Below are 26,503 nucleotides of genomic sequence, written 5' to 3'. Positions count from 1 at the left end.
GTATTTAAAAAATGACTTATTTCCCTCTCATATTTGAAGTTTATACGATTGTACCACTTGTTCTTGGCTGCATGAGATAAGAATTTTTATTTTATTTTTCTTGGGTCAAGATAAAGAGTTTGTGATATATTTCTCCTCGACGGAGACTCTTTATCTTGACCCAAGAAATATAAAAAATTGTTTTTGCTGTGGATGGATGCACGTAAAATTTGCCATATAATGACATTTTCCTGTCACATGCACACTTTAATAAACCCACAGAATGCAGCTTAAGGTGTTTAAATGCAAGGCGAATTTGGCATAATGGGCGAAAATCTAGCTTTGTCGGTTGGTTTTTTTTAAAGTCCCCTAGTAGGTGATAGTTTTATCCCTTAAAACTCATCTTTGAATACAAAATGACATTTAAAAAAATTCTTCATAGAAATAGTTTGAATGTAACACCCGTAAACAAATGGCATATCTTCTGCTTGTTCTTAAAAGCTAAATAATTCTAAATTAACTGATATTTTGACAGGAAAATACAACAAAGAATATCGTTAACATGTAGCGTGTTGGTTCTGCGTGCGTGGTATTTAAGACTCTTTCGCTCTCTCGCGTGCGTGCGTGTGTGTGTGTGTGTGTGTTTGTTTGTGAGAAACACGCTCAGCAAAGCAATGGTGATTTGTGCGCCTTCACACTAAACTAGAGTTAACGGTACAATATTAGATGAGCAGAGAAACTCTCATGCGCTCAGTGAGTGAAAATATATCTTTAGCACTATTCGCACAGGATTAGTATTACCTAAAAAAAGAATATGTATCGATATCGTTTTGATTGTTTTATAGTAATAAAAATTATTTAATTCAGTTAGAGAACAGACGCTATAATTAAAAACTGAACTGAGCACAGACCAGCAGCAGGAGTCAGATTTCATTTAATAACCAATAAAAACCTTGCAAAAATAATATACAATCCGCCTAATCCTGGCCGAATCACAGAGATGTCGATTCGCACGGGACTACTATTATCACAGGACCTCGTGTTCAGCGAAATATGGTAGGTCATTTGCGAGGGAATTTTCACTTTACAAATTACAGACATGGTCGATTCGCACGGGATTAAGATCACCGACATTCTCTGCAATTATTACAAATCACCAGAGATCCCCAGATAATACTAGTCCCGTGCGAATAGGGCTTTTGCTAAACTTGAACATTTACTCGCATATGCGAGTGTTTTACTCGCATTGTAGAGGGTTGGTTTAAATTGCAACAGGACGGCCCATATTGTACAGCGGCCCACCAGGCAAAAAAGCCCAGTGCTCCAGATGTTCAGTCCTCCCCTGATGCAATTCAATATTATAATCTTATCAGTTAACAGTTAATAATCGGATAATGAGCAGCAGTTGTCGGTCGGGAAAATTAATCGAAATGAGCATCCCTAACCCGCTATATTACTAAAAGTACCCGATTTTTTCATATCAACAGAAAAATATACTGTATAACCTGGCCTCTCTTGAGACTCCTCTGCTTCGCAGAATGGTTAATGATTTGAGAAAGCCCGGCCACACGCTGACATGATTGGTTACGAGGTAGTTTGTGACGTCAGAAACACCAGCAATTTCAAACAACGTTTTTGAGACGTTTTGTCTTTGGTTCACTGCAGTTTTAAAGGGTTAGTTCACCCAAAAATGAAATTGATGTCTGTAACGGGGTTCGTTGATGGAAAGGAAGGAGGCGGGAACCGGCGAACGTTCAACAAACTTTTTAATTTCAAAATAAATAAACAAAACATTCAAACAGTTATGAATCAGAGTATTGATTCATGATTCAGATCGCCAGTGTCACATGATTTCAGTAGTTTGGCACGCGATCCGAATCATTGATCGATTCACTGATTCGCAACCGTTTGAATCTTTATTTGAGGTTTAAACAAACAAGGAATAGAAGACAATGCTGAATAAAGTCGTAGTTTTTGTTATTTTTTTATTCCCTTTCTGGACATGGACAGTATAGTGTGTATACACTTGCATACGCTCTCGTACTAAATATAAAATATCTTAAACTGTGTGTGAAGATGAACGGAGGTCTTACAGGTGTGGAGCGACATTAGGGTGAGGAGATAATGACATCAATTTCATTTTTGGGTGAACTAACCCTTTAAGGAGAAAACACTTTGCACATTTGCACATGGTTTGTCTTAAAGCATATTAAAACACCACATAAACAACATCTAAAACCTGATTTTCACCACAGGAGGGCTTAAAGCCGTTTATGATCTTGCGCTGATAAAGGAAAATGGTGTAACTGGTTTACATGACCACACACGTTGTCAGCTTATTAAGCGTAATCGGTTTAAATCAAAAGTGCATGTAAGCGCACTCAACGTCTTCAGGAAATGTACAAATCTGAGTTTTTTACACCACTATGCTGGAAACACGTGTATATATAACAGCTTATATTCTGTGACGTTCCTGCTGAGTGTGTTTGCCTCGACTCTTGACAGTGTTTATACGAGCCAGAGAAATAGTAGAGCCATCACATCTCTGACCTTCACATTTCTTTAAAGGGGAAGACTGGCGTTCAGCATGGAGCATAGATGAAACTCAAAACAGGCTTTATTTTGAGCCAAATAAAACTAAGTGTTCCCCCTTTTTCTCTAATATGAGAGAAACTACTATCATGCTGTGATCTGGTTACTCCAGAACAGATGGATTTGTGATGCTCTTTTCCAAATGTTCCTACTTGACGAATCACTCTTTAATGAATAAAACAGTCTGTTTGGGCCGCATGTAAAGAGAGAGGTGCAGTCACATGTTTTGGGGTCAGAGGTTAGGGTTGAGTTACGGGGTACGTTTGAGATGTGGGGTGCCGCTTACATTCTGTACACTTTCCCTGCTGTTACGTGACGAGTTGTGACGCATTTACAGACGCGTGGTGCATATCTCTCTCCCATAGTCATCGCTTGTTTTCTCAGAAGGACAGATGCTGGTGCAATACAGTGGCAATGTCAGTATAAGGCAGTATAATACAAGACGTTGCCAAGACTCATCAATACTTAATATGAAGCATATAGAAGATTGAACACTCATATACAGTCAAACCAAAACATTTTTAGGCACCAGATGTAATTTTTCACTAGCAGGACAAAAATTATCTGCTGTACCTGATATTTAGTATATGAGTCATGACTATAATGGTCCAGACAGTGGCATAAAATATTCTGACCTATTTGTGATACTGACCACTGGCCCAAATACCATGGGGACTTTATGAAATGCTAAATGATACGCTGTCTGTCTACGCCGCCTCTGAGCTTACAAGCACATCGTTATGAGTCACTGGCCATTTACAGGCCTAAAGTCAAGGGATATGAATGGAGGATAAACAGACCCTCTCTCTTGTAATGAGACAAATGCAAAAATAAATTGTGAATATGAGTCCATAAATTAAAAGTAGTCTGTATATTTATGTTTTTGTGTCTTCTTTTATCTCCCACAGGTGCATCCCAGGAAACACCGTCTGTTGCTGGAGGTGTTTGATGAAAATCGTTTGGTATGTACATGGTTGCACTGATTTACTGTGATGTCAATCAAAAATGTGTACTTTGTACAATAAAGTTTGGAGTTGAACATTAAAAAAAAAAATGAAAATGACCCCATGATTTACTCAACCTCAAGTCATCCTAGGTGTATATGACATTCTTCTTTCAGAAAAACACAATCGGAGTTATATTAAAAAATGTCCTGACTCTTCTGAAGCTTTATAATGGCAGTAAATAGTGCATCCATCCATTATAAAAGTGCTCCACACGGCTTCCGGGGGTTAATAAAGGCCTTCTGAAGCGAATCGCTAGGTTAGTGTAAGAAAAATATCCATATTTAACACGTTATAAAGTAAAATATCTCTCTTCAGCTAGACTTCTGTATGTGAATGTGATGGGTAATGTGAAATGTGGATATTTTTCTTACACAAACCCAACGATTTGCTTCAGAAGGCCTTTATTAACCCCCGGAGCCATGTGGTGCACTTTTATAATGGATGGATTGCACTTTTTGTGCTTACCATTTTGGGCTGCCATTCACTGCTATTATAAAGCTTGGATTAGCCAGGACATTTTTTAATATAGCTCCGATTGTCTCCGAACGTTTATAAATGTCATAAACGTTGGAAAGAGGTTTTCCAGTTTTCATGTCCACGGGGTTGAAGCGACTCCAATAATGTGATATTTAGCCCCAGTAATGTGAATTTTAGCAAGGGAACCCCACTAAAACACACAGGTTTGAAAGGCATTTTTTATCGGGGGAACCCCATGAAACGCGATTGGGCTAGTTTTGGATTAATTTTGGGCTAGTTTTGAGTAGCAATTGGGTGTATTTTGTTGTGAAAACCTGGCAACCCTGGATACACCTATGGCTTGAGAGTGAGTTAAATCATGGGGTAATACAAATTTGTGAATGAACTATCCCTTTAATTTTTTTTAAATAAGTCATTTAATGCTCACCAAGGCTGTATTTATTTGATCAAAAGTACAGCGAAAACAGTGAATTATTATTACAATTTAGTTTTCTATGTGAATATATTGGAAAATGTAATTTTATTCCTCTGATCAAAGCTGAATTTTCAGCATCATTACTTCAGTCTTCAGTGTCACATGATTCTTCAGATATTGTAATTTGCTGATTTGCTGCTCAAGAAACATTTATGACTATTATCCAGGTTGTAAACAGTTGAGCATTTATTTGAAATAGAAATATTTATAAATGTCTTTAACTTTTTTCATTTCAATGCATTTTGTGCGGTTTTAATTTTATGTCCAGACTTTTAAACATGAGTGTAATTGACAGATTTTTACATTGTGAAGTTTCCATTAATACATTATATGTCTTTGTTTACCTTTGAAGAAGCAAGTACATTTTTTAAATGTGCTGTGCATAATTTCTGCACCATTAGTGCCACCACATTGCATTGCAGAGTTGCCTGATATAGAAATATTGGCTTAACGAATGTTATTAGTTTGAGGCAGGACTTTTTATTTGGCTGTACAATGGCAGACGTGTTAGCTTAGTAATGAGACCATTCACAGACACAGTTCAGCAGTCTCAAATGTATTCGGCGTGTTAGTGTTGAGTTCAGGTCTGTAAAATCAGTGAGTAATGAATGAACAAGGATGGCTTTTTGCAAGTAGCCACCATAAAGCTCAGGTTCGGGAACTGAAATGTACCTTTGGGTGTTGTAAATGTGAAAAGTAACTGCTTCAAAACGCATTAAAGTGAATGAGGCTTGACCGGTGCTAGGGGGGGTTCTCTCCATCACATGCCTTTCTGAATAACGAGGAGGGTTAAACAAACTCTAGCATAAAGCACCCAGTGTTGAAGTAAGAACAGCAACTCCTGATAAGACTGTAAACTGCGGTCTTCCTGTATGTGACAGATTGGTTAACCCGGTTGCTGTGTGTAAGAAAAACTGATATGACATTGCTGGAATGTGTTTGTTGGCATGAACCAAGCATGCAAGCTATTTCCATCTTCTGAGGAATGTGGTAGCTTACAGAAAGGATGACAAATCATTTCAGACTTTTGACAGTAGATGTTTAAAATATGATCACTTACGTTTTAAATGCATGCAATTGCCTCTATTCGTTGTTTTATCATTTCTAAAATATTAAAACTTGCATGTGAATTTGATTTCATTTTTCATTCACATACTAGTCCTGTGCACTGTGGTAACTCTAATTACCCCTCGTGCAATTGCCCCTGATTGATGAGATGGCTTTCCTCTGACAGAAGCATGCTCTTAAATGGCTGCAACAGCGGGTGTCAGATGACACATGATGTGGCACATGCCCATATGAGAGCTGGCACAACAAGCTCAGTACTTGATTTTGCAGGCACATTTCCTTCAGCTAGTTTTGAACCGGTAGATAAAGCTATCATGCATGGTTAGAAGTGCAGAAATTAGCCATTTTTTTTAGTTTGCGAGCTTGGCGGATAACACCTGGCGGATCTCCGACGTACTGCACACTGATGCCGCTCAGAAAGCTTTAAAACTTACGGTTCCTCTTTATTTCCTGTAACTCTATCCTGGTGGGGTAAAAATATTAGCAGGGGTGCAGCTTTACAAGAAACTCTAGACACTGGGCTGCAACTTCTGTAAAAAGGAGGTGGCAGAGACGAGGTTGGCTGGAACAGGGACGAGCTGTTCCACCTCCATCCTGGCATGCACGCAGATTGTTGTTTTTTTGCACTGGGGTGACCAGCAGTGGGAGGGAGGGAGGGCACACGTGAAACTACAGAAGGCACAGCTCTGGAGGTCTGGCAGACAGGGGTTTTACCTCAGTAAAGCGCTCCGAATTTGCCCGTTATCCTTCACAGAACTAGATGGTGCATCAGGAACTGTCCTTTATTATGCGTTTGACCTGTCATGTTAGCTTCTGAGGAGCTTCGAGAGGAATGCCGCCTGTCAGTGCTGCTATTTTGGCAGTGTGGACCCGCTAATGGTTGTGATCGCAGCACGGGACCAGGAGCAGTTGCTTTTTGCTGCTCGTTTTTTAGTTGTTAGTTTCGGGTTCCTGCATTCCACCGGGTTTCATGGCGCGACACCTGCGACTGCATTTTGCTTCGCGGAGAAGCAACACCGACCCTCTGTCAGAAACCTGCGTCGGCCATGAGGAGAGCGGGCTGACGACTGGCCTGGCGCAAAGTTCGCTCCACATGAAGGTGACTCCAGGACAGCTGGCTTTGCCACCCTTGTCGCCAGAGTACGGTAACTTACAGCGGCACTCCACCCTATTTATCCCCAAGGTGAATGGGAGCAGGAAAAGCACGCTACAGATCTCTTTGCAGCCCTGCAAACAGAGTGCAGATGCGGATGGCGGGAGTACGATGGAGGACGGAGAGCTTGTGATCGGCGAGAGTGGAAATGGGGATGGAGGTTCCTGTTGTAGCAGCACCACGAGCGATGGTGGATATTACAGCAGCAATAGTATATTCGACGCGGATCTCCCAGATCGCAAGCCGATTTCTCGGAGGAAGGCAAGGGCGCCCTTGCGGCGTTGCTCATCTTTGGTGATTTTCCCTCGGAGCCCATGCACCACGCCGCCCGCCTCCCCTGTTAGCCCAATTGCGTCTCCCATGATTCCTCCACTCCCTCCATCTGCACGAAGTTCCTTTCAGACCTCTCATCAGATGCAGCTGTCTAGCACTGATGCATCGCACGATGAAATGCAAGCAGCGTCCAAAGGATCCGTCGCCACTGCCGTTAATGGTCTGCGGTTGTCCAAAAACAATACGTCAGCTGAGCATAGGGACGCCAAACCCATGGTGCATTTCAGCGTGCCACCGGAACAACCGCCAGGACCAGAGCGACACTCCAGCGTTTTATTGCACTTTGCAAACCAGAGACCGCTTCCCTCGGGGAAAGGAAGTCCGGCCAAAACAAAGGTAAACATCGACTGCTCCAAACCCCTCGAGGGCCCACAAACCGAAAATGTCCCGGAGCCTCAGAAAGCGAAGCTTTTCCGTAGCACCTCAGCCTGTATGCTGCCAAGCGGAAGACCGTCGTCAACAGAAAGAAGACATGACACTTTTCCGACTAGCGGTAATTCGGATCGGTCCTCAAGAAAAGGGTCTCATCCCTTCCTTCACAGGAGTATATCTTTGGAGCTACCCTGTGCGAACGCTGAGATATCCTGTCACGTTTCAAATGCAGCGGACGTGCTCTGCAAAAACGGCCCTCCGCACGTACACATCCATGTATCTCATGGCACGGGTGCAAGAAAACCAAACGCCCTACATGACAACAGCCTAAACGACAAAACGGATCATGTTCCAACCTGCACACAGAGAAATGCTACCGTAAGCCTTTCTGTCTATTAGAAAGTGAAAATGAGAATGTTTTGTCTTGGGTGTAATTTTACCCTCGGGGTAAAAGTCGGGGAGTGTAAACAATGCTTTAGCTCTAAAATTGCATTCAAATTTAGTCGGTTTCTGGAGACGTGAGTCAGTTGTTTTCAATGAAGAAATGATTTGCAGTGTTTTTTTTCTCTAGTTGCATTATTGAATAGTTTGAACGTTTATGATTGAATGATTGAGCAAAAATGCACCAAAACTGTTCAGAAAGTTATCTTGATCTTGCATGCAAACCTTTCCTTTTTCATTTTAAAGATATGCAGATACTAGACTCTAATAAATGACAACATGTGATTGTGTCCATTTGTATTATATACATATTTATATTTGTTTAACAGTATAAATGCATGCGAGCCTCTCTCAGTCGTTATCTGCAAACTTGCAGGAGCTCTTTTCAGCCCGTTTGCATTTGTGACCCTGGAGCACTTCACCAGTGATAAGTCTCACAGTGGGAGTTTCCAACAATACATTGTGTGTCAAAATTATAGATTTTTCTTTTATGCCAAAGAACATTTGGATATTAAGTAAAGATCATGTTCCATAAAGATATTTAGTATTGTAAATATATATAAAAAATATTATTAGTGGTAATACGCATTGCTAAGGACTTCATTTGGACAACTTTAAAGGATATTTTCTCAATACTTAGATTTTTTTGCACCCTCAGATTCCAGATTTTCAAATAGTTGTATCTCGGACAAATATTGTCCTGTCATAACAAACCATACATCAATAGAAACCCGGTTTATTATTCAGTGACACTTATGACTGGTTTTGTGGTCCAGGGTCACGTTTGGTATTGATTATTAATTTGCACAATTATGTTTGCACAAACATTCAACTGTATTTATTTACAAAGCACTAATCCATTTTGGCAGGTTGGCTTATAAACAAGCTCTTAAAAAAGCTGAAGCAGTTGCATGCTTGCACAGCAAGCTTTACAGGCTTTTTTAGTTTTTATTAATTTGTTAACACTCTGAGTGATCACTGCGTGTATTTACCTCTGGGATAATTATAGACAGTGGTCCCCGAGCCTCCCCCCAGCCTTACATCTATAAATACAGCTTTGGAAATATTCTGCTTGACTCCAGTTAGTCTGGTCGAGCACCATGCTGGATTCAACATGATATGCAGGGGCTGCACATGGCTGTCTGTCAGCTGTTGGGCCAAAGGTCAGCTGATGGGGGGTGAGTGTCAGTGAGCTGGAGGCTGAACGTTTTTATTCCTCTGCACTTAAGGATAACATGTTCGCTGCCCAGCGGGTGCCCGCTTAGCTGTGGTATGTTTTCAGAGCATCAGGTGTCTCGCATGCTCGCAGCACTTATTTCATTTACGCTCGCTCTCTTTGTGTGTCATTTTACAGTGTGTTAGAAACAGGTTGCACAAGCAATTACCAGCGCTGTTACCTTTACTGTAGAGGCACTCTTATGTAATCTAATCTATATTCAAGGCTCTAATTTCAGTGTGCTGTTTGTTTGAACACCTCTTTGGTGATGTTCTGTTCAAACACTTGGACATATTGTTCTGCTCGAAAGTACTTCGGGTAAATGTCAGCAACAACAAAACAATACAATAGCTTTCAGATCCATTGCACTAAAGGAAGTTAATATGGAACGTGCATAACAAAATCATGCTATACTATACTTTCCACAGAAATGGAGCTGGTGCTCAGGCAGAGGAATTGGATGCGTCTTAACATATAACAAATGCAATATCGCAATCACATTTTGTCTTTTTTAATTTATTTTATTTTTACTTACTAATGACAATGGAAATTTCTCAGCAATACAAATTGATCCAGCAATTCATATAAATACAATTTCCTTGACTTTTCCAGGTGTGGAAATTCATCAAAAGTGGCAAAATAAAAAATAAAAAGATAACTATAAGTAAAGTTCTTAATCTAAAATAAATTAACTTCTGTAATTACAGAATATCTATTATGTTTGTGATTTATTATTAGTATTAATAATAATAATAATAATGTTAATTTCTCAGCAATTTCTACCTGATCAAATATTTAAATATATATATATTTTAATCTACATGACTTTTTAAGATTGTATTAATTTCCTTGACTTTTCAGGAAAGTCTCAATATGAAAAACGTATAAAGTTTTTCATATTGAGACTTCAAGTAATTATTATAAGTAAATAAATTACATTAAATTAGTTATATTTCAACTTTTGTAATTCTAGAATGTTATAATTATTGTTATTAATGTTTTATACTGACTAATAGTGTACTGACCAATATTAATTACTAATATAGAAATTAATAAAATATGAACAATTCACATACATTTAAAGTATTTAATATATAATTATTGCTGAGAAATTGCTAATAGTCAGTGAAATTGGTATGAAAGTGAAAAAATGTGATTGCTATGCCTTGCATTTGTAATATGCAAATACCTCCTGACTGTAAATATTTTAATAATTGTAATTTACTCAATTTTTAATTTTTTATAAATTTCCTTGACTTGTCCAGGTCAAGAAATTCACCAGAAGTTGCAATATAAAAATTACATGTATTAATTATAAATAAATAAAAATAACTTCTGTAATTACTGGATATCTAATATTGTTGTTATTAGTATTATAATTATTAATTTATTTGACTGACTAATGCAAATTTTTCAGCAATTTCTGCCTGATAAAATCTTTAAATATATATTTTTAAAATTTACATAAATTGTATTCATTTCCCTGACTTTTTCAAGGAAGTCTCAATATGAAAAACTAGAAGTGGTCATGTAACAATAAAAAATAAAAAATATGTATTATAGTTAAAGAAATTAAATTGAATTAGTAAAAAAAAATTACTTTTGTAATTCCAGAATATATTATCATATTTTATTTTTACTATATTACTATATAGCAATTAATAATATTAGTTACTATATATATAGCAATTTCTACCATTATAAAAATATATATATATTTTTAATAATTTCTTTTTCAATAACCAAACCTCTTCTTAGGAAAAAAACTAAACAAAACAGTTGTTGAAGGAACGAAATGAATAAAAAATGTCATATTTCATCTTTATTTTTAACTGTTTCAGCTTATTTTAAAGCATTTTTTTAAATCTTATTATATATCCTTTTAAGTTAATTTGCAGTCTTCTGGTTGAGAACCACTGGTGGACATGGACGAGGAGGATGAAGTGGTTGTGCAACATGTTTTCCAGGATGTGGTTTTAAGCAAACTAGACTGAATGTTTGTTGGTGTTCTGAGAACTGTACTTGATGTGGGCATTATCCTGCCTCCGGGTCTTTTCTGCTGTAGAAATGTGTAGAGCAGGTCCAGATTGGTGACTGGCTCTCAAGGACACAGTCACACCGTGTGCTCGGTGGCGGGATTGGTTAAAGGGTTAGTTCACCCAAAAATGAAATTGTCATGAAAAATGTAATTAATGACTCTCCCTAATGTCGTTCCACACCCGTAAGACCTCCGTTCATCTTCTTCACACACAGTTTAAGATATTTTATATTTAGTCCGAGAGCGTATCTAAGTGTATGCACACTATACTGTCCATGTCCAGAAAGAGAATAAAATCATCATCAAAGTAGTCCATATGAGACATCAGTGGGTTAATTAGAGTCTCTTGAAGTATCGAAAATACATTTGGGTCCAAAAACAACAAAAACCACGACTTTATTCAGCATTGTCTTCTCTTCCGGGTTTGTTTTCAATCCTCAAATAAAGATTAAAACGGTTATGAACCAGCTAATTGATTCATGATTTTTTGGACCCAAATGTATTTTGGATGCTTCAAGAGACTCTAATTAACCCACTGATGTCTCATATGGACTACTTTGATGATGTTTTTATTCCCTTTCTGGACATGGACAGTATAGTGTGCATACACTTTCATTGAAGGAACAGAAAAGCTCTCGGACTAAATATAAAATATCTTAAACTGTGTGTGAAGATGAACGGAGGTCTTACGGGTGTGGAACGACATTAGGGTGAGGAGTTAATGACATCAATTTCCTTTTTGGGTGAACTAACCCTTTAACGCATGACTGTGTGACCTCTGACAAAGGTCAATACAATCAGCGCACCTCTAAAGAGTTGTCAGATGTCTGTGTGTATGAGCGCCGCAGGGTTGAGTGTGTGTGTGTGTGTGTGCTGAGTGTTGTGATTTTCCACAGCACTTCGTGTGGTTGATTAGCACTTATCAGTCAACAGTGCAGCACTTGTAATCTCTTCAGCGATGGCTCTCCTCTCACAGTGCTTGAAAACCTAATGGATTTATGAAAATAATTAGATTTCTCTCTCTAACAGCTGCTGGAACGAGACATACTAAGACTTTTTACTTGTCCCTAGTCTTATTGTGCACTACTTGTCACCTTTCATCAAAATGCAATTAGCCTGCGTTTCTCAAATGTATATGAATTGCAATGCAGTAATTGAATTATGCCTATCATTACTAAATTGATCGCCATACATTTTTGTCACATTGAATATCCTTGTTTAATCCAAAATGCATCACATTTATGAAAGTAAATGAGTGTTGAATGCAGTTTGATTTTAACTTAACATTGCAAGATCTCAGTCATTGTGGCAACTTCTAATCATATTTGATATTTTAGATGATTATGCTTTGATATACACAATATTGCCAAATGTTTTGGGACGTCTGCCTTTACATGCACATGAACTTTAATGCCTATAACAGCTTCAACTCTTCTGGGAAGGCTTTCCTCAAGGTTTAGGAGTGTGTTTATGGGGATTTTTGCCCATTCTTCTAGAAGCTCATTTGTGAGGTCAGCCACTGATGTTGGACGAGAAGGCCTGGCTCTCAGTCTCCGCTCTAATTCATCCCAAAGCTGTTCTATCGGGTTGAGCTCAGGACTCTGTGCAGGCCAGTCAAGTTCCTCCACACCAAACTCCTCATCCATGTCTTTATGGGCCGACGCTTTGTGCACTGGAGCGCAGTCATGTTGGAAACGGAAGGGGCCGTCCCCAAACTGTTCCCACAAAGTTGGGAGCATGAAATTATCTAAAATGTCTTGGTATGCTGAAGCATTAAGAGTTCCTTTCACTGAAACTAAAGGGTCAAGCCCAAGCCCTGAAAAATAACCCCACACCACAATCCCCCCTCCACCAAACTTTACACTTGGCACAATGCATTCAGGCAAGTCCCGTTCTCCTGGCAACCACCAAACCCAGACTCGTTAATGGGATTGGCAGACAGTGGCGGCTGCTTTACTCCACTACATCCCACGCTTTGCATTACTCTTGGTGATATAAGGCTTGGATGAGCTGCTCGGCCATGGAAACCCATTCCATGAAGCTCTCTATACTGTTCTTGAGCTCATCTGAAGGCCACAGAAGTTTGGAGGTCTGGAGCTATTGACTATTGAGCTATTGGAGGTCTGGTGACTTCTGCGCACTGTGACCCTTAGCATGTGCTGACCCTGCTCTGTGATTTTAGTTGCTGTTGTTCCCAATTGCTTCCATTTTGTTATAATCCCGCCAACAGTTGAGTGTGGAATATTTAGTAGTAAGGAAACTTCTGGAATAACTTATTGCACAGGTGGCAACCTATCACGGTTCCACGCTTGAGTTCACTTAAGCTCCTGAGAGCGACCCATTCTTTTCAAGCGTCTGCATGCCTGATTTATACACCTGTGGCCATGAAGTGATTGAACACCTGAACTCAATGATTTGGAGGGGTGTCCCATTACTTTTGGCAATATAGTGTACTTGTGAAAGTCCGGGGTTGATTTGGTATTTGCTGCATTTGTTGCACTGTTTTCTTAGTTTCCAAAAAGCCACTCGATGGACTACAAAGTCTGTCCTTTAAGTTTAAAACATCTAAAAGATTAGAAATGAGTATGAACTTTATTCAGTAGTGTTTAGATGTGATTCAAACTCTAATGATGAGTGTAATCTCGAGGAAATGTTTGTCAGGTGTTTTGCAGTAGTAAACCAGCAGTCATGCGGAAAATTGTTGACTTTCAGCCTCCTCCATTAAGTTTCTTCAAACGTTTGGCATCATTTACTGTTTTCCTTCTCATTACCGGGGCAGACGGCGCTGATCGTTTACAGATAGTTTCACAACAGTTTTGCATTTTTTCCTCGCTAACATGTTGCCTTGTTTCACAATGGATAGTTTTTTACTATACTATGCTATACTCTTCCATACTATTCTAGTGTTCTGCTATACTATACTATAGAGTTGCACGATTAATCTGTAAAAGATCGCAATCTCGATTCAAACACCATGCTGTTAGGGGTTAACAGTTTATGACCCAAGACCAGTAGTGAAAATTAAGAACAAGAGTCAGGAGTGCAATTAATAAAAACATTTTTTTACTGAAGAATAGTTTGCAGTTTCATCCGCAGAAGCCAGCTTCAAGTCTCACAAGGAGTTCGTAGGCCGTGCTCCCTCTCTTCACGTCTCGTTGAGCCGTACATACAATTTTCCAAACAGTTATACTGTTTTCAAGGTCTATCCACGTCATTACTGCAAGGTGGAGGATTCTGATTGGCTCAGAGAAAGAAAATAAACAGTCATGGTAAATTTCCACACATTGTCAGTAAATCAGATGCACGTATCGATAGATTACTTGTTGATGCTTTCACATCAGAATTAGGCATGTAATGACCTTCCAGTTCTGGAGCAGACGCCAGCTTGCCCAGAACAATAAGTCCACCCATCTCTTAGGGTTCCCATAATCCGCCTCAAAAACTGATCTGGAACAGAATATTGTGCACATACACAGATACACAGTCTCTCCAAGGTTGGAGTTGATCGAGCTCCAGTTCTAACCCAAAACATACTGATAACATGTGCTTTCTCTCTTTGAGAGGTACAGACAATAGTACAGGCAATATTCATCTTGATTCTTTAGTGTTTCAGTAAAAGGAAATATAAAATAAATAAAATATAATAGAAATGACAGACAAATCCATATTTCATCTCTGGAAGCCGGGCTAAGTAAGCAAACACTGTTACTGCATTCCTGGCATGTTAGGAGTGTGTGATACCTCCAAAATCCAAACACAGGACAACATGTTGCTATCAAGTGTTTAGTGACACATCACACACCCCTAAGCCAGACCCTCAGACACCACTCAGAGACAAAATATACACTTTAGAAAACAAAGAAACAATCAGTGGTTCTATTAAGCAAAATCATGACTGGAAAGAATCATTCAAAATCATTATAATAGGAGGATAAATACTATTTAAGGTTTTGAGTACGAATTTAATTAGGAAATATGCAGGTATATTGAAGCGGCAGAGGATTTCAGAATCCCCCTTTCAATGTGATCTTGTTCCTACAACGTTTTGACTATGTCTATTAAACCTCATTTAAAAATGACACACAGTGTCATTATTTTATTGTCTTACAATAATTCAAATTATAACAAAAGTACTGGATAAAAGTTAGTTGTTCGGATATAAATACTAATATCTATGGTAGTGGTAACAAACAATAATCACAATTTGAAAGCAACTTGACTCTTCAAACATTGATTGTATCGATTACATTGCTATACCAGTAAGTGGTGACAAGTTACTGTTCATTTTTTTTTAATTTGTCCTAATAAAAAATGTGTCGCTCAAGAGCTGATTCATCCATTAATGAAACAAGCAAAGTCTTTATGAGTGAGTAATTGAATCGTTCATTTAAGAGATTCATTCATAAAACACTGATTCATCCAGTAATGAAATGAGTGAAGTCTGTTTTGAGTGAGTTATTTAATCGTTCACTCAAGAGATGTGTTCATAAAACACTGATTCATCCAGTAATGAAACAAGTGAAGTATTTATGAGTTAGTCATTGAATCATTCACTCAAGAGATTCGTTCAAAAATGCTGATTCATCGATTAAGGAAACAAGTGAAGTATTTATGAGTTAGTCATTGAATCATTCACTCAAGAGATTCGTTCAAAAATGCTGATTCATCCATTAAGGAAACAAGTGAAGTATTTATAAATGAGTCATTGAATTATTCACTCGAGATTCATTCATAAAATGCTGATTCACCCAGTAATGAAATGAGTTATTGAATCATTCATTAAAAAATGAAGAAAAAAAAATGTAAATACTGCTGCAATTAACATTTTGTCAGAAGCGCTACACTGTAAAAAAGTATTTAGAAATAAAGTTACCTGGTTGCTTTAAAATTTTGAGTTCATTGAAATTAAAATGTTGAGTTAATACAATGAAAATTTTTTGAGATTCGACAACCTTTATTAAAAGATTTTTAAAAGATTTTGTAAGCATATTGGGTAATTGTGTGTGTTTTATTTCAGATGACGCAGTGAAACATGCCAATAGATAATGATTTATCACAATTTTTATGTGGTTCAGATACAATAATTTTTTGAGTTTATATTTATTAAACAATTTCCTTCATTGTATCAACTCAAAATTTTTATTTCAATAAACTCAAAATTTTAAAGCAACCAGGTTACTTATTTTTCTAAGTTAAACCAACCAAACCAACAATTTTTTTTACAGTGTAGTAAATTGCGTGTTATTTTGTTTGGTTTTTAAAATCTTGAGAGAATCGTGATCTTTATTTTAATTCAAAAGAAATAATCTCAATTTATCCATAATCATGCAGCTCTACAGTACTATCCCATTCTATTCTGCATTGCTATTACTGTTTGTCACTATATATATATATATATATCTGTCATCTCATCTGAGGCCCGTCGCAGTGGCAGAACCGCTCTGTGGTTTGAGCCGAATACAAAACAAACAGGAATATGTGAGGCTGGAGGAAGGAGGGAATATGTGTTTTAGTCATTATCAGGGGTTTATAAGTGCTGTAAAAATCTAAACCACCCTTTGATAGTGAGTAAGTCATTTGCAAGGAAGTCATATACTGTATGTGGAAGGACATGTTTTAGTGTAAGGTCAGCCATTATTTTCTTGCTGCCTTCACTACCATAAAACAAAACATCTGACAGCATTTTGAACGTGGATGGCTTTTACGCCTCATTTAGGTGACGTGTATTTAACTTGTCATATTGTTTCGGTTAACATAATGACAGCGTGTGTATAAAGCTTGGTATAAAATGTATTTAAAATGATTAAGCATATGAAAGCCAGGCATTGAAATGAATAGCGACAGCTGGAAAAGGTTTGAGGATGGGAATGATTTTGTTCCGAAAACAAACTCCCTCTTTCTTGCTCCCTTTGTTTTTTCTCTCTGCTTCGGCCTACTTTTACCTTCACTCCATTTTTGCAGCTCGCTCACAGTCTGAGGGTTAGACCACGGGGAAGTCTACCTTTATAAAGCCTTGTTTATATATCACACATGTATTTATATCTGTGTAAACAATGAACGCACTGTGCAGTCTCAGATAAGGCTAGTGTCTTCATGACACAGCTCTTTATGAACAACTGTAGCCTGTTTCACATGTTAGAGAATTCACTTCTGGACTGTAAGTCGCTGAAGATGAATAATGAACAGACAGGGCATGAAATCAGGAGGGTACAAGTGAGTGGACGTTAAAAATGAAAGATAAGAAAGAGATGAGAGGTGTAATGGAGGATGCGAGATGAAAATAACCACATAATGAACTGAATGAAATGAAACCTCAGCAGGGTACAGCAATAGCGTGTGTGTGTGTGTGTGTGTGTGTGTGTGTGTGTGTGTGTGTGTGTGTGTGTGTGTGTGTGTGTGTGTGTCCTGGTAAACCCTAAATAATTGGAACAAAATGTACAAAAGAAGCAATGTCTCAAATCCTTGTCCTTGTGGGGACATTTTTGTTGGTCCCCATGAGGAAAACAGCTTATAAATCAGACTGTGATGTTTTTTGAATATGTAAAAATGCAGAAAGTTATGTGTGATGGAATCTGAGACTGTGTGAGACCATGTGTGAGAGTGTGAGAATGAGAGTGTTTGTGTGTATGTGTGAGAGTGAGAGAGAGTGTGAGAGTGAGCGAGAGAGAGAGTGTGAGAGTGTGCGAGAGAGTGTGAGAGTGAGCGAGAGAGTGTGAGAGTAAGCAAGAGAGTGTGAGAGTAAGCAAGAGTGTGAGAGTGAGCAAGAGAGTGTGAGAGAGAGTATGGGAGTGTTTGTGATGAGAGCGTGTGTGTGAGAGTATGTGTGAGAGAGTGTGTGTGTCAGAGAGTGTGTGTGTGTGTGTGTGTGTGTGTGTGTGTGTGTGTGTGTGTGTGTGTGTGTGTGTGTGTGTGTGTGTGTGTGTGTGTGTGTGTGTGTGTGTGTGTGTGTGTGTGTGTGTGTGTGTGTGTGTGTGTAAGAGCATGTGTGTGAGTGAATGTGTGCATGTGTGTTTTGATAAGAAGCAGACCCAATTATCTGTGTATGTGCGCTCATGTGTGTCACAAACCTCACCCCAAATAATAGGAGAACGAACTAAAAGGATGTTTTGGGTGATTGGTAGGCGGTTTCTAGAGGGGTTTAGTATGTTTAAATAGTCAAAGATGTATGTAAGATAAGAGATTCAGAATTCTGGAGTATGTGAACAGACAGAGACATTGAGACTCCATAAGCTGTTTTTTGTTAACTTTGTTTGTATTATGTCCAGTTGTTTCTCTGACAGAATCCTCTGTGTTTTCTTGATTCTCTGCAGACGAGGGACGACTTTCTCGGGCAAGTGGACGTTCCTCTGCACCAGATCCCTGTGAGTATTTACCATCATTTTATTTTGTGTATTTTGTTTTTTACTGTGTATATTTTGTTGAAACTCCTCAGTTAATCTAGGTTCAATCTAGGTGTTATTTTTAGAAGGTCGACCTCATGCGTCTTCAGAAACCTTCTGGTTTTGGAACTGCTCAGTTGCACCTCATTATTAGTCACAGTGAACATTAACATATAGAATATAACATATAAATATATAAAAATAGTAAAAATATTAATACTGGGTTTGTTTACACTATATTTATTATATAAATCTATATACACCAACCAGGCATAACATTATGACCACTGACAAGTGAAGTGGATAACACTGATGATCTCTTCATCACGGCTCCTGTTAGTCGGTGAGATATATTAGGCAGCAAGTGACCATTTTTTCCTCAGAGTTGATGTGTTAGAAGCAGGAAAAATGGGCAAGCGTAAGGATTTGAGCGAGTTTGGCCAAATTGTGACGGCTAGACGACTGGGTCAGAGCATCTCCAAAACTGCAGCTCTTGTGGGCTGTTCCCGGTCTGCAGTGGTCAGTATCTATCAAAAGTGCTCCAAGGAAGGACCAGTGGAGAACCGGCCACAGGGTCATGGGCGGCCAAGGCTCATTGATGCACGTGGGGAGCGAAGGCTGGCCCGTGTGGTTCGATCAAACAGGCGAGCTACTGGAGCTCAAACTGCTCCAGAAGTTAATGCTGGTTCTGATAGAAAGCTGTCAGAATACACAGAGCATCTCAGTTTGTTGCGTATAGCTGCAGACCACAACCCATGCTGACCCCTGACCCCGCCGAAAGCACCAACAGTGGCATGTGAGCATCTGAACTGGACCACGGAGCAATGGAAGAAGGTGTCCTGGTCAGAGGAATCACGTTTTCTTTTACATCACATGGATGGCCGGGTGTGTGTGCGTCACTTACCTGGGGAACACATGGCCCCAGAATGCACTATGTGAAAAAGGCAAGTCGGCGAAGTAAAAATGGTTCAGGAATGGTTTGAAAAGCACAACGACATGTTGGCCTCCAAATTCCCCAGATCTCAATCCCAACACAATATTAGGAAGGGGGTCATAATGTATTGCCTGATTGGTGTACACTGTATACATACTGTTGCTAATTATGCTACAATATTTTGATTTTTTTTTATATATATATATACCTACAGACAGAAAATCCGAACAATGAGAGGCCGTACACGTTCAAGGACTTCCTGCTGCACCCGAGAAGGTTAGCAGAAGATTTTACTGCAGTTTTGACCACCTGTACACCTGCATGCTTTATTCCCCAAACATGATGTTTTTTTTTAGCCTAACGCTCACTGACTTCATCCTGTATGCTGTTATTGTGAGTGACAAGCCCTTTAACCTGCTATGATGAGATCACGTAACGTGCACTGTTTTCATTTGAAACATGTACACACCAACACCGTTACACTTCAATGGAAAACAATCCTTTTCTGGTAGTTTGAGAAGTCTTTTGTTGATGCAGGGTGTCCGCGGGGTTTTAAAAAGTATTAAAAAGTGATAAATCAAAATTGTCAAATTTAAGGCCATTAAAAGTGTTAAATGTGGTCTCAGAGGTATTATTTTTTTCAAATTAGGTATTATTTTTTCAGACTATCAGGTGTCCTATTCTGATTGAAATTCTATCTGCGTTCGCGTTAGTTCGTTTAAATATGGGCTTTAGCATATCTGGGCACATAATCAAAGATCTTTCGTCTCCGTCTCGGCGTGTGTGTGATGCTGACGTCATATTCAGCGGCCGTTCGGCATCATCTCAGAGCACTGCGCGCTCAACAGAAGTGGCTGGCTTACGTTTTATTTTAGACTTGCTTCAAGGCATATCTTCAACGACTATCCTCATAAGAGCAATCTTAAATGATTTATATAAAGTCTAAAATGAACAAAAAGAGTTGTTAGAGAATGAGGCGCGATTCATAGACGGTATATAAACAGAGAGATCCGCGTGGCCGCGTGCTCTTAAAGGGACAGCAGCCAATAAAGCTTCCTGTCAGTAAAGTTAAAGAACAAAGTGAACAGAGAAAATGACCCACTGCTCTTGACTAAATAACTTTTGTAGCTTTAATAAGGATTAACTATTTAATTTATAGTTTATGCAGTGCAGACTGCATATAACTTTGATAACTTTATTAAATGTCTGTATATTTTCTAACTGTTAAGACAGGAAGGGCAGGAGTAAACATATTATGGGTTTATGTTAGCATTGTTTTAAGTTTACTTAAATTAAAAACTGTTAAAAAATGTAATGAATGTAAAAAAAAAAAAAAAATCAGTAGCTGTATTAATATCAGTAATACTGACCTTCATTCATGACATCAAAAAAATGCCATTTAAACAAGTATTTAAAATATACTGTCTTTATGTTGTTTCTACTTTAATTTGATTAACTATGAAATTATTATATTAAAAAATATATTAAAAACGTACAAAAACATTTCTTTTTTTATTGCGATTAATCGCAGAAAAAATGTGTGATTAATCTTGTTAAAGTTTTTAATCGATTGACAGCACTAGTTTTTAGTATTTTGTTAAATTAAACAACTTATCACAGCTATAGAAATGTAATATTTGGTTCAGGTTTTGTTGTTGGAAAAAAAAAAAACACTAAATAATTTAATTGCTGAATTACCAATTATTAAATGAAATCAGATGTGTATGCAGTAATGCTTCTCCTTCACCAACCTTTGTGAATGTTGAGATCTATTTTACTGTGTCTGAATGATAACTTATAACAGATTTCCTTCTGCTGTCGATTCTAAATCTATTCTTTTTTTGTATGTTATATATGTCAAAATCTGTGTAAATAATAGAAAGGTCGCTGATTAACACTTGCAATTCAGTGTTGTGATGGTTTTAAAAAATATTCTGAAGGTAGTAAAAAAGGTATTAAAAAGTAGTAAATTTAACTTAAGGATTGCTGTATATACCCTGTGATGTGTCTGTTTTGATACAGTCACAAGTCGAGGGTGAAAGGTCATCTGCGACTGAAGATGACGTACCTGCCCAAAAACAGCGATGCGGAGGACGACCCTGCTGAACTGAACGAGAATCTGGATGTAAGAATAATGCACACACAAACACAAGCTTTGGTAACAAACACTGTAATTCTAGAGGTCTAGATGTGAATAAAATAGCAGTTGCTGCATTGATTCACAATATAGCACAGCTGTGTGTATATGTATACAGTGCATTCATGGTTTCCTACATCTTTAACCGTGGTCTGGTTTGTTTAAAGGAAGTAGCATTACTGATGTAGTTTACAGCAGTTTCCTTCAAGTATCTGTGTTAGATGGAGAGGCCATGAAAACATTTTATATTCTGCATTCTGCTCTAAAGTGCTTTGTTTCCTCAAGCACGATTCTGCCTTATTCACAAAGCTTTACAGACATGGTTCGACCTTGAGCCGTGGGTTATTTCTTTACTGAACAGATAGATAGACTTTGTCCTTGAGGGGAAAAGCAGGAATTATGGTTGTTGGAATGTGTTTTACATTTAATTTTTATTCGTTATTTTGATTCTGTTGTTGGATTTAATGTGTTTTTTAGTCAATCATCACTGATACTATTGTTAATTTTTTTATACATCAAAAATACACTTTACACCTTTGTGAGAAACATGATGTAAAAATATTAAGGCCAGGACTTTTTTATTTGTTGCACTTTTAAGGCCGAGGACACACCTAACGACTGTTAGGCCGATTATGAATGGACTTTGGTGGTTACGACTGATCATGCTCAAACGTGCCGAATCAGGGACAGTTGCGTTGAGTCTGTGTTTACAGTCAGTGTGAAAAATCATGCAGTGTGCTGTATTTTAATAGCCTGACCATAGACTGTAAAAAAATATGGACGTAGTGTCCGTGACGTCACCCATAGGATTCCGATAAGCCGTTCTGAAGCTTAAAGTAGAGACGAGCTGGGCGTCGCCATCTTGTGAGCTAGTCATCGCAAGTCACTCACGCATAACAGAAAATGGGCAAAAAGGCGGGATGTGGGCGGAGCTGAGGTGACGCAATGACTATAGACGGCAGATAAATGGCTATCCACTTGTAACCACGCCCTTAATTATGCAGAACTTTAAGGCTTTCTATAACGCAAACGAATGAGTTATAAAAAAATTCACCCCCTCACAGTTGTCATGAAGATCAAAATTAGCCTTATAAGCCAAAACCACAATTTGTACCAGGCTGTAAACATGTTTTTTCTGCTTTAAAGTTGAGAATTTTAACATGGGGCTCAATGAGATTCTGCTCCTTCTGGAGCCTGTCCCTAGTGGCCAGTTGAGGAATTGCAGTTTACATTACTTCCGTATTGGCTTCAAGAGAGATCGCGGGAGGTTGCCGCTTGAGCCTGACGTGGTCATACTCAATTCTAGTCAGAATATGAGTCTGAAACTGCTCCATTGGGCTGTTATTATGGAGCGTTTCAACCGAACCAGGAAAGACCTCAATTGGACAGACCTACAACCAATCAGAGCAACGAAGCGACGCATTTTCAAATGTCAACAGAGCTCAACTGCAGTCCGCATTTTTTTACCCCGCGGGTTGTTTTTAATGTCAGCGGGTTGAAGCGACTATTATGTGAAATATAGACCCATGAGTGCGGATTTTAGCAGCATCCTTGCCAAAATAACACACACTTTACCCCCCAAACACCATTTTTCCCAGAGAACCCCCCGAGAAGCTATTGTTTAGGGCTAGTAGTTGGCGGGTTTTGTTGTAAAAACTTGGCAACCCTGTCTGCACGTGCGCTGGTATCAGGCTGGAATACACAATCTTTGCCGGTGTTGTAAAAAAAAAGTAATTTAATGATACACAGAGTACTTACCCAACATGATCATCATTTCTGAGAGAAATTGTGAAGGTGAATGCATAAACAAACAAGCTCTTCGTTTAGGATTTGAACAAATATAACCCAAGCCCCTTTGATGACGTGATGATTACGTTACTGTTGATCATCTGTCCGTCATCGTCTAAAGCCCGCCCTGATGATTTCATTGGCCAGTTTCTGTTCGGGGATAATTACTCCTCTATGGAGCGAGGCCAGACCGAACCGCCCGACCGAAAAATGTTGTGGGCGGGGCTGAGTTCGGCTGGCATCCAGGCTAATATTTTAAGATTCTAGTCTTAGAATATAAGTAACCGTCATTGCCAGTCCTCCTCACAATGATTTCTAATATTTTTCTATGTTTAATATTTGCGAGGATATTGCAGATGACGTCACTGTTTTCTTGTATACTATCAGTCTTTTTAAAACAAGCAAGATTGTAAAAAAAGGAGAGAAATATTGTCAAAAAAGGTTTGCAACTTGAAAATACATTACTGAGAAAACATGAGATCATGTAAAGATATTAATATTAAGCTCAAATTGTTTTTGTTTTTTTCATGTTTACTGAGAAACAAGATCATGTAAAGATATTACCTTTAATGTCAAGATTTATTTATTTTATTTTATTTATATATTTATTTATATATTTTTATATTTTTACTGAGAAACAATATCATGTAAATTGACCTTATTTAAAATCTGGCTCAAGCCCCCCTAAATTAAATTAAATAAAAAAGATAATAAATATTTTTATAAAAGTAATAAATTGACCTCAATTTGATTTATTGTTTATTTGAATTATTATTTTTAAACAAAATATTGATTATTGTTATTTTATTTGTAAAAGAAATAAAATTTGGCCTGAGCCAAATTAAATTAAATTACTTACATATTACTTCTAGGGCCGGGACTCGATTAAAAAAATTAATCTAATTAATTAGAGGCTGTGTAATTAATTAATTGAAATTAATCGCATTTTAATTGCATATAAATATTTGACCTGGAACAATGAGAAGTAATTAGGGGCCAAGCACCGAAGGTGCGGAGGCACCTATTGAAATCGTTAGTGTTCCTATTATTAGGGGCCAAGCACCGAAGGTGCGGAGGCACCTATTGAAATTAGGGGCCAAGCACCGAAGGTGCGGAGGCACCTATTGAAATTGTTAGTGTTCCTATTATTATTCTGCTTCTTCTTCTTCTTCTTTTTCCGCCATAGGAGTCTCTGGCAGCCCATAGAACCGTATGGTAAAAAGTTGTGAAATTTGGCACACTCATAGAGGCCAGTCTGAGCTGTCACTATAGCAAATTTGGTGCCTCTAACTCAATCCCTCTAGCGCCACCACCTGTCCAAAGTTTCACTCATATTTATGCTTATAACTTTTGACCCCTAAGGGCTAGAAACAAAATTCTTTTTTCATCGGATTCCTTGGCTCAAGCCGATTCGATTTCACCCTATGATGTCATTTTCCGGTATGCAAATTTTCCCGCCATTTTGAATTTTCTGAAAAACCTACTTTTTCGAACTCCTCCTAGGCCGTTGCTCCGATTTTCACGAAAATTGAAACAGATCATCTTCAGAGCATGTTGACAAAAAGTTATGGAATTCAAGTTGATTCGTCCAATCGTTTTCAATAAACGCACAAACAAATTTTACGTGGAGGTTGCAAAAACACACTAAAGGCTATATCTCCGCAACGCTTTATCGTATTCAAACCAACCTTGGTACATGTCATCACAAGCATGACTTGAAGCAACATGCAGCGTTTCGGCGCAGCGCCACCTACCTGTCCGGAGATATGAAAAATGCCTATTTTGGCTTATAACTTCTGAACCGTTTATCCAAAAATCATAAAATTGGTCTCATTAGATTCAGGGCGTCATGCCGAGTCGACTGATATCCAATTTTACCATGTCGGCCATTTTGGATGTCGGCCATTTTGAATTATGTGCAAAAATGCTGTATTTTATGAACGCATGAACAGATTGTTATGAAACTTGGTATGGGTCATCACCACGATGCCCTGAAGTAGCCTGAGAAGTTTCGAAACAGCGCCACCTAGTGGAGAATTTTTTTTTTCAAACGCTTATAACTTTGGGTGTGGTTGACATATTTTGATGGGAGTGTGTTTTTTGGTCTCCTGAATCCTTGCCGACTCCAACGATACCAGACTTGCCAGGTTTCGGCATATGGTTTGCGCAGAGTTGTAATTTAGTGCTTAAAAAACATTTGCTGATATCTTCGAAACCGCTAGTCCGATCGAGACGAAACCAGCCTCAGAAGTTCGGAAACATAGGTCGATAGCTATACGCTAATGCCAAAATCTCAAAATATTGATAGTAAGGGGTAGTAAAATCCAATCAAAGTCAGGTGTCAGTCCTTTTTTACGTGTTTTTTCATATAAATGTCTATAACTCCAAAACAAAATGAGATATTTTCACCAAACTTGACACACATATGTATGGGCTCACTATGAGGACACATAAAAAAATTGGTGGGATTGTGCCTCTTGGTGGCGCTATAATAAAACAAAACATGAAATTCCCATTGACTTCAATGCAGTATTACGGTTTAAAATGCTAATGCTATAATTTAAGAATGCATTAGCGTATCGTTACAAAACTCGGTATGTGTCTTCCGCTCCATGTCCCGAAGATACTCAAAAAGTTTCGGGGCAGCGCCACCTTGTGGTCAAAAGTTGTAATAAAATGTACAAAAATGCTAATAACTTTTGATTAAATTAGCCTATTGTAATGAGACTGGTCATAATACATTCATTGGCTCATGCCGAGAAGATAGATACCAATTTTGCCATATTTTGCAAACATATCTGTGCTCCATCTTGTTATTTGTTAAAAATCTACTTTTTCAAACTCATCCTAGACCGTTTGTCCGATTTTCACCAAAATTGATCCGTATCGTCTTCAGACCATGCTGACAAATAGTTATGGATTTCGGATTGATAGACAAAACAGTTTTCATATACCACTGCAACAGAGTTGAGCCATGATGCAAAAATGACTCTTGAGGCTGTATCTCTGCAATGCTTTGACATATTGACACCAAACTTTGCATGTGTCATTGTCATCTCAATCTGACTAAACCACATCAGTTTCGTAACAGTGACACCTATTGGTCGAAAGTGA

General features: G+C 38.3%; 1 protein-coding gene across 2 annotated transcripts in view; it reads left to right on the top strand.

Annotated features, from left to right (window-relative positions):
• Window positions 1–26,503, top strand: part of nedd4a (NEDD4 E3 ubiquitin protein ligase a) — a 70,170-nt gene that overhangs the window by 9,357 nt on the left and 34,310 nt on the right. The window contains exons 5-8 of one of the 2 annotated variants that reach the window (XM_067419114.1): window positions 3,480–3,533; window positions 18,462–18,512; window positions 19,679–19,740; window positions 21,487–21,589. In XM_067419114.1, coding sequence (XP_067275215.1) covers window positions 3,480–3,533; window positions 18,462–18,512; window positions 19,679–19,740; window positions 21,487–21,589 — 270 coding nt within the window. Of the gene's footprint in view, window positions 1–3,479; window positions 3,534–6,287; window positions 7,835–18,461; window positions 18,513–19,678; window positions 19,741–21,486; window positions 21,590–26,503 lie in introns of those variants that run through there. The other variant, XM_067419112.1, reaches the window with a different exon arrangement.

Source organism: Pseudorasbora parva, chromosome 16, assembly GCF_024679245.1.
Source record: "Pseudorasbora parva isolate DD20220531a chromosome 16, ASM2467924v1, whole genome shotgun sequence".
Classification (NCBI taxonomy): domain Eukaryota; kingdom Metazoa; phylum Chordata; class Actinopteri; order Cypriniformes; family Gobionidae; genus Pseudorasbora; species Pseudorasbora parva.
Note: the sequence above shows the minus strand (reverse complement) of the source record. Positions and strands in the feature narration are given on the sequence as shown.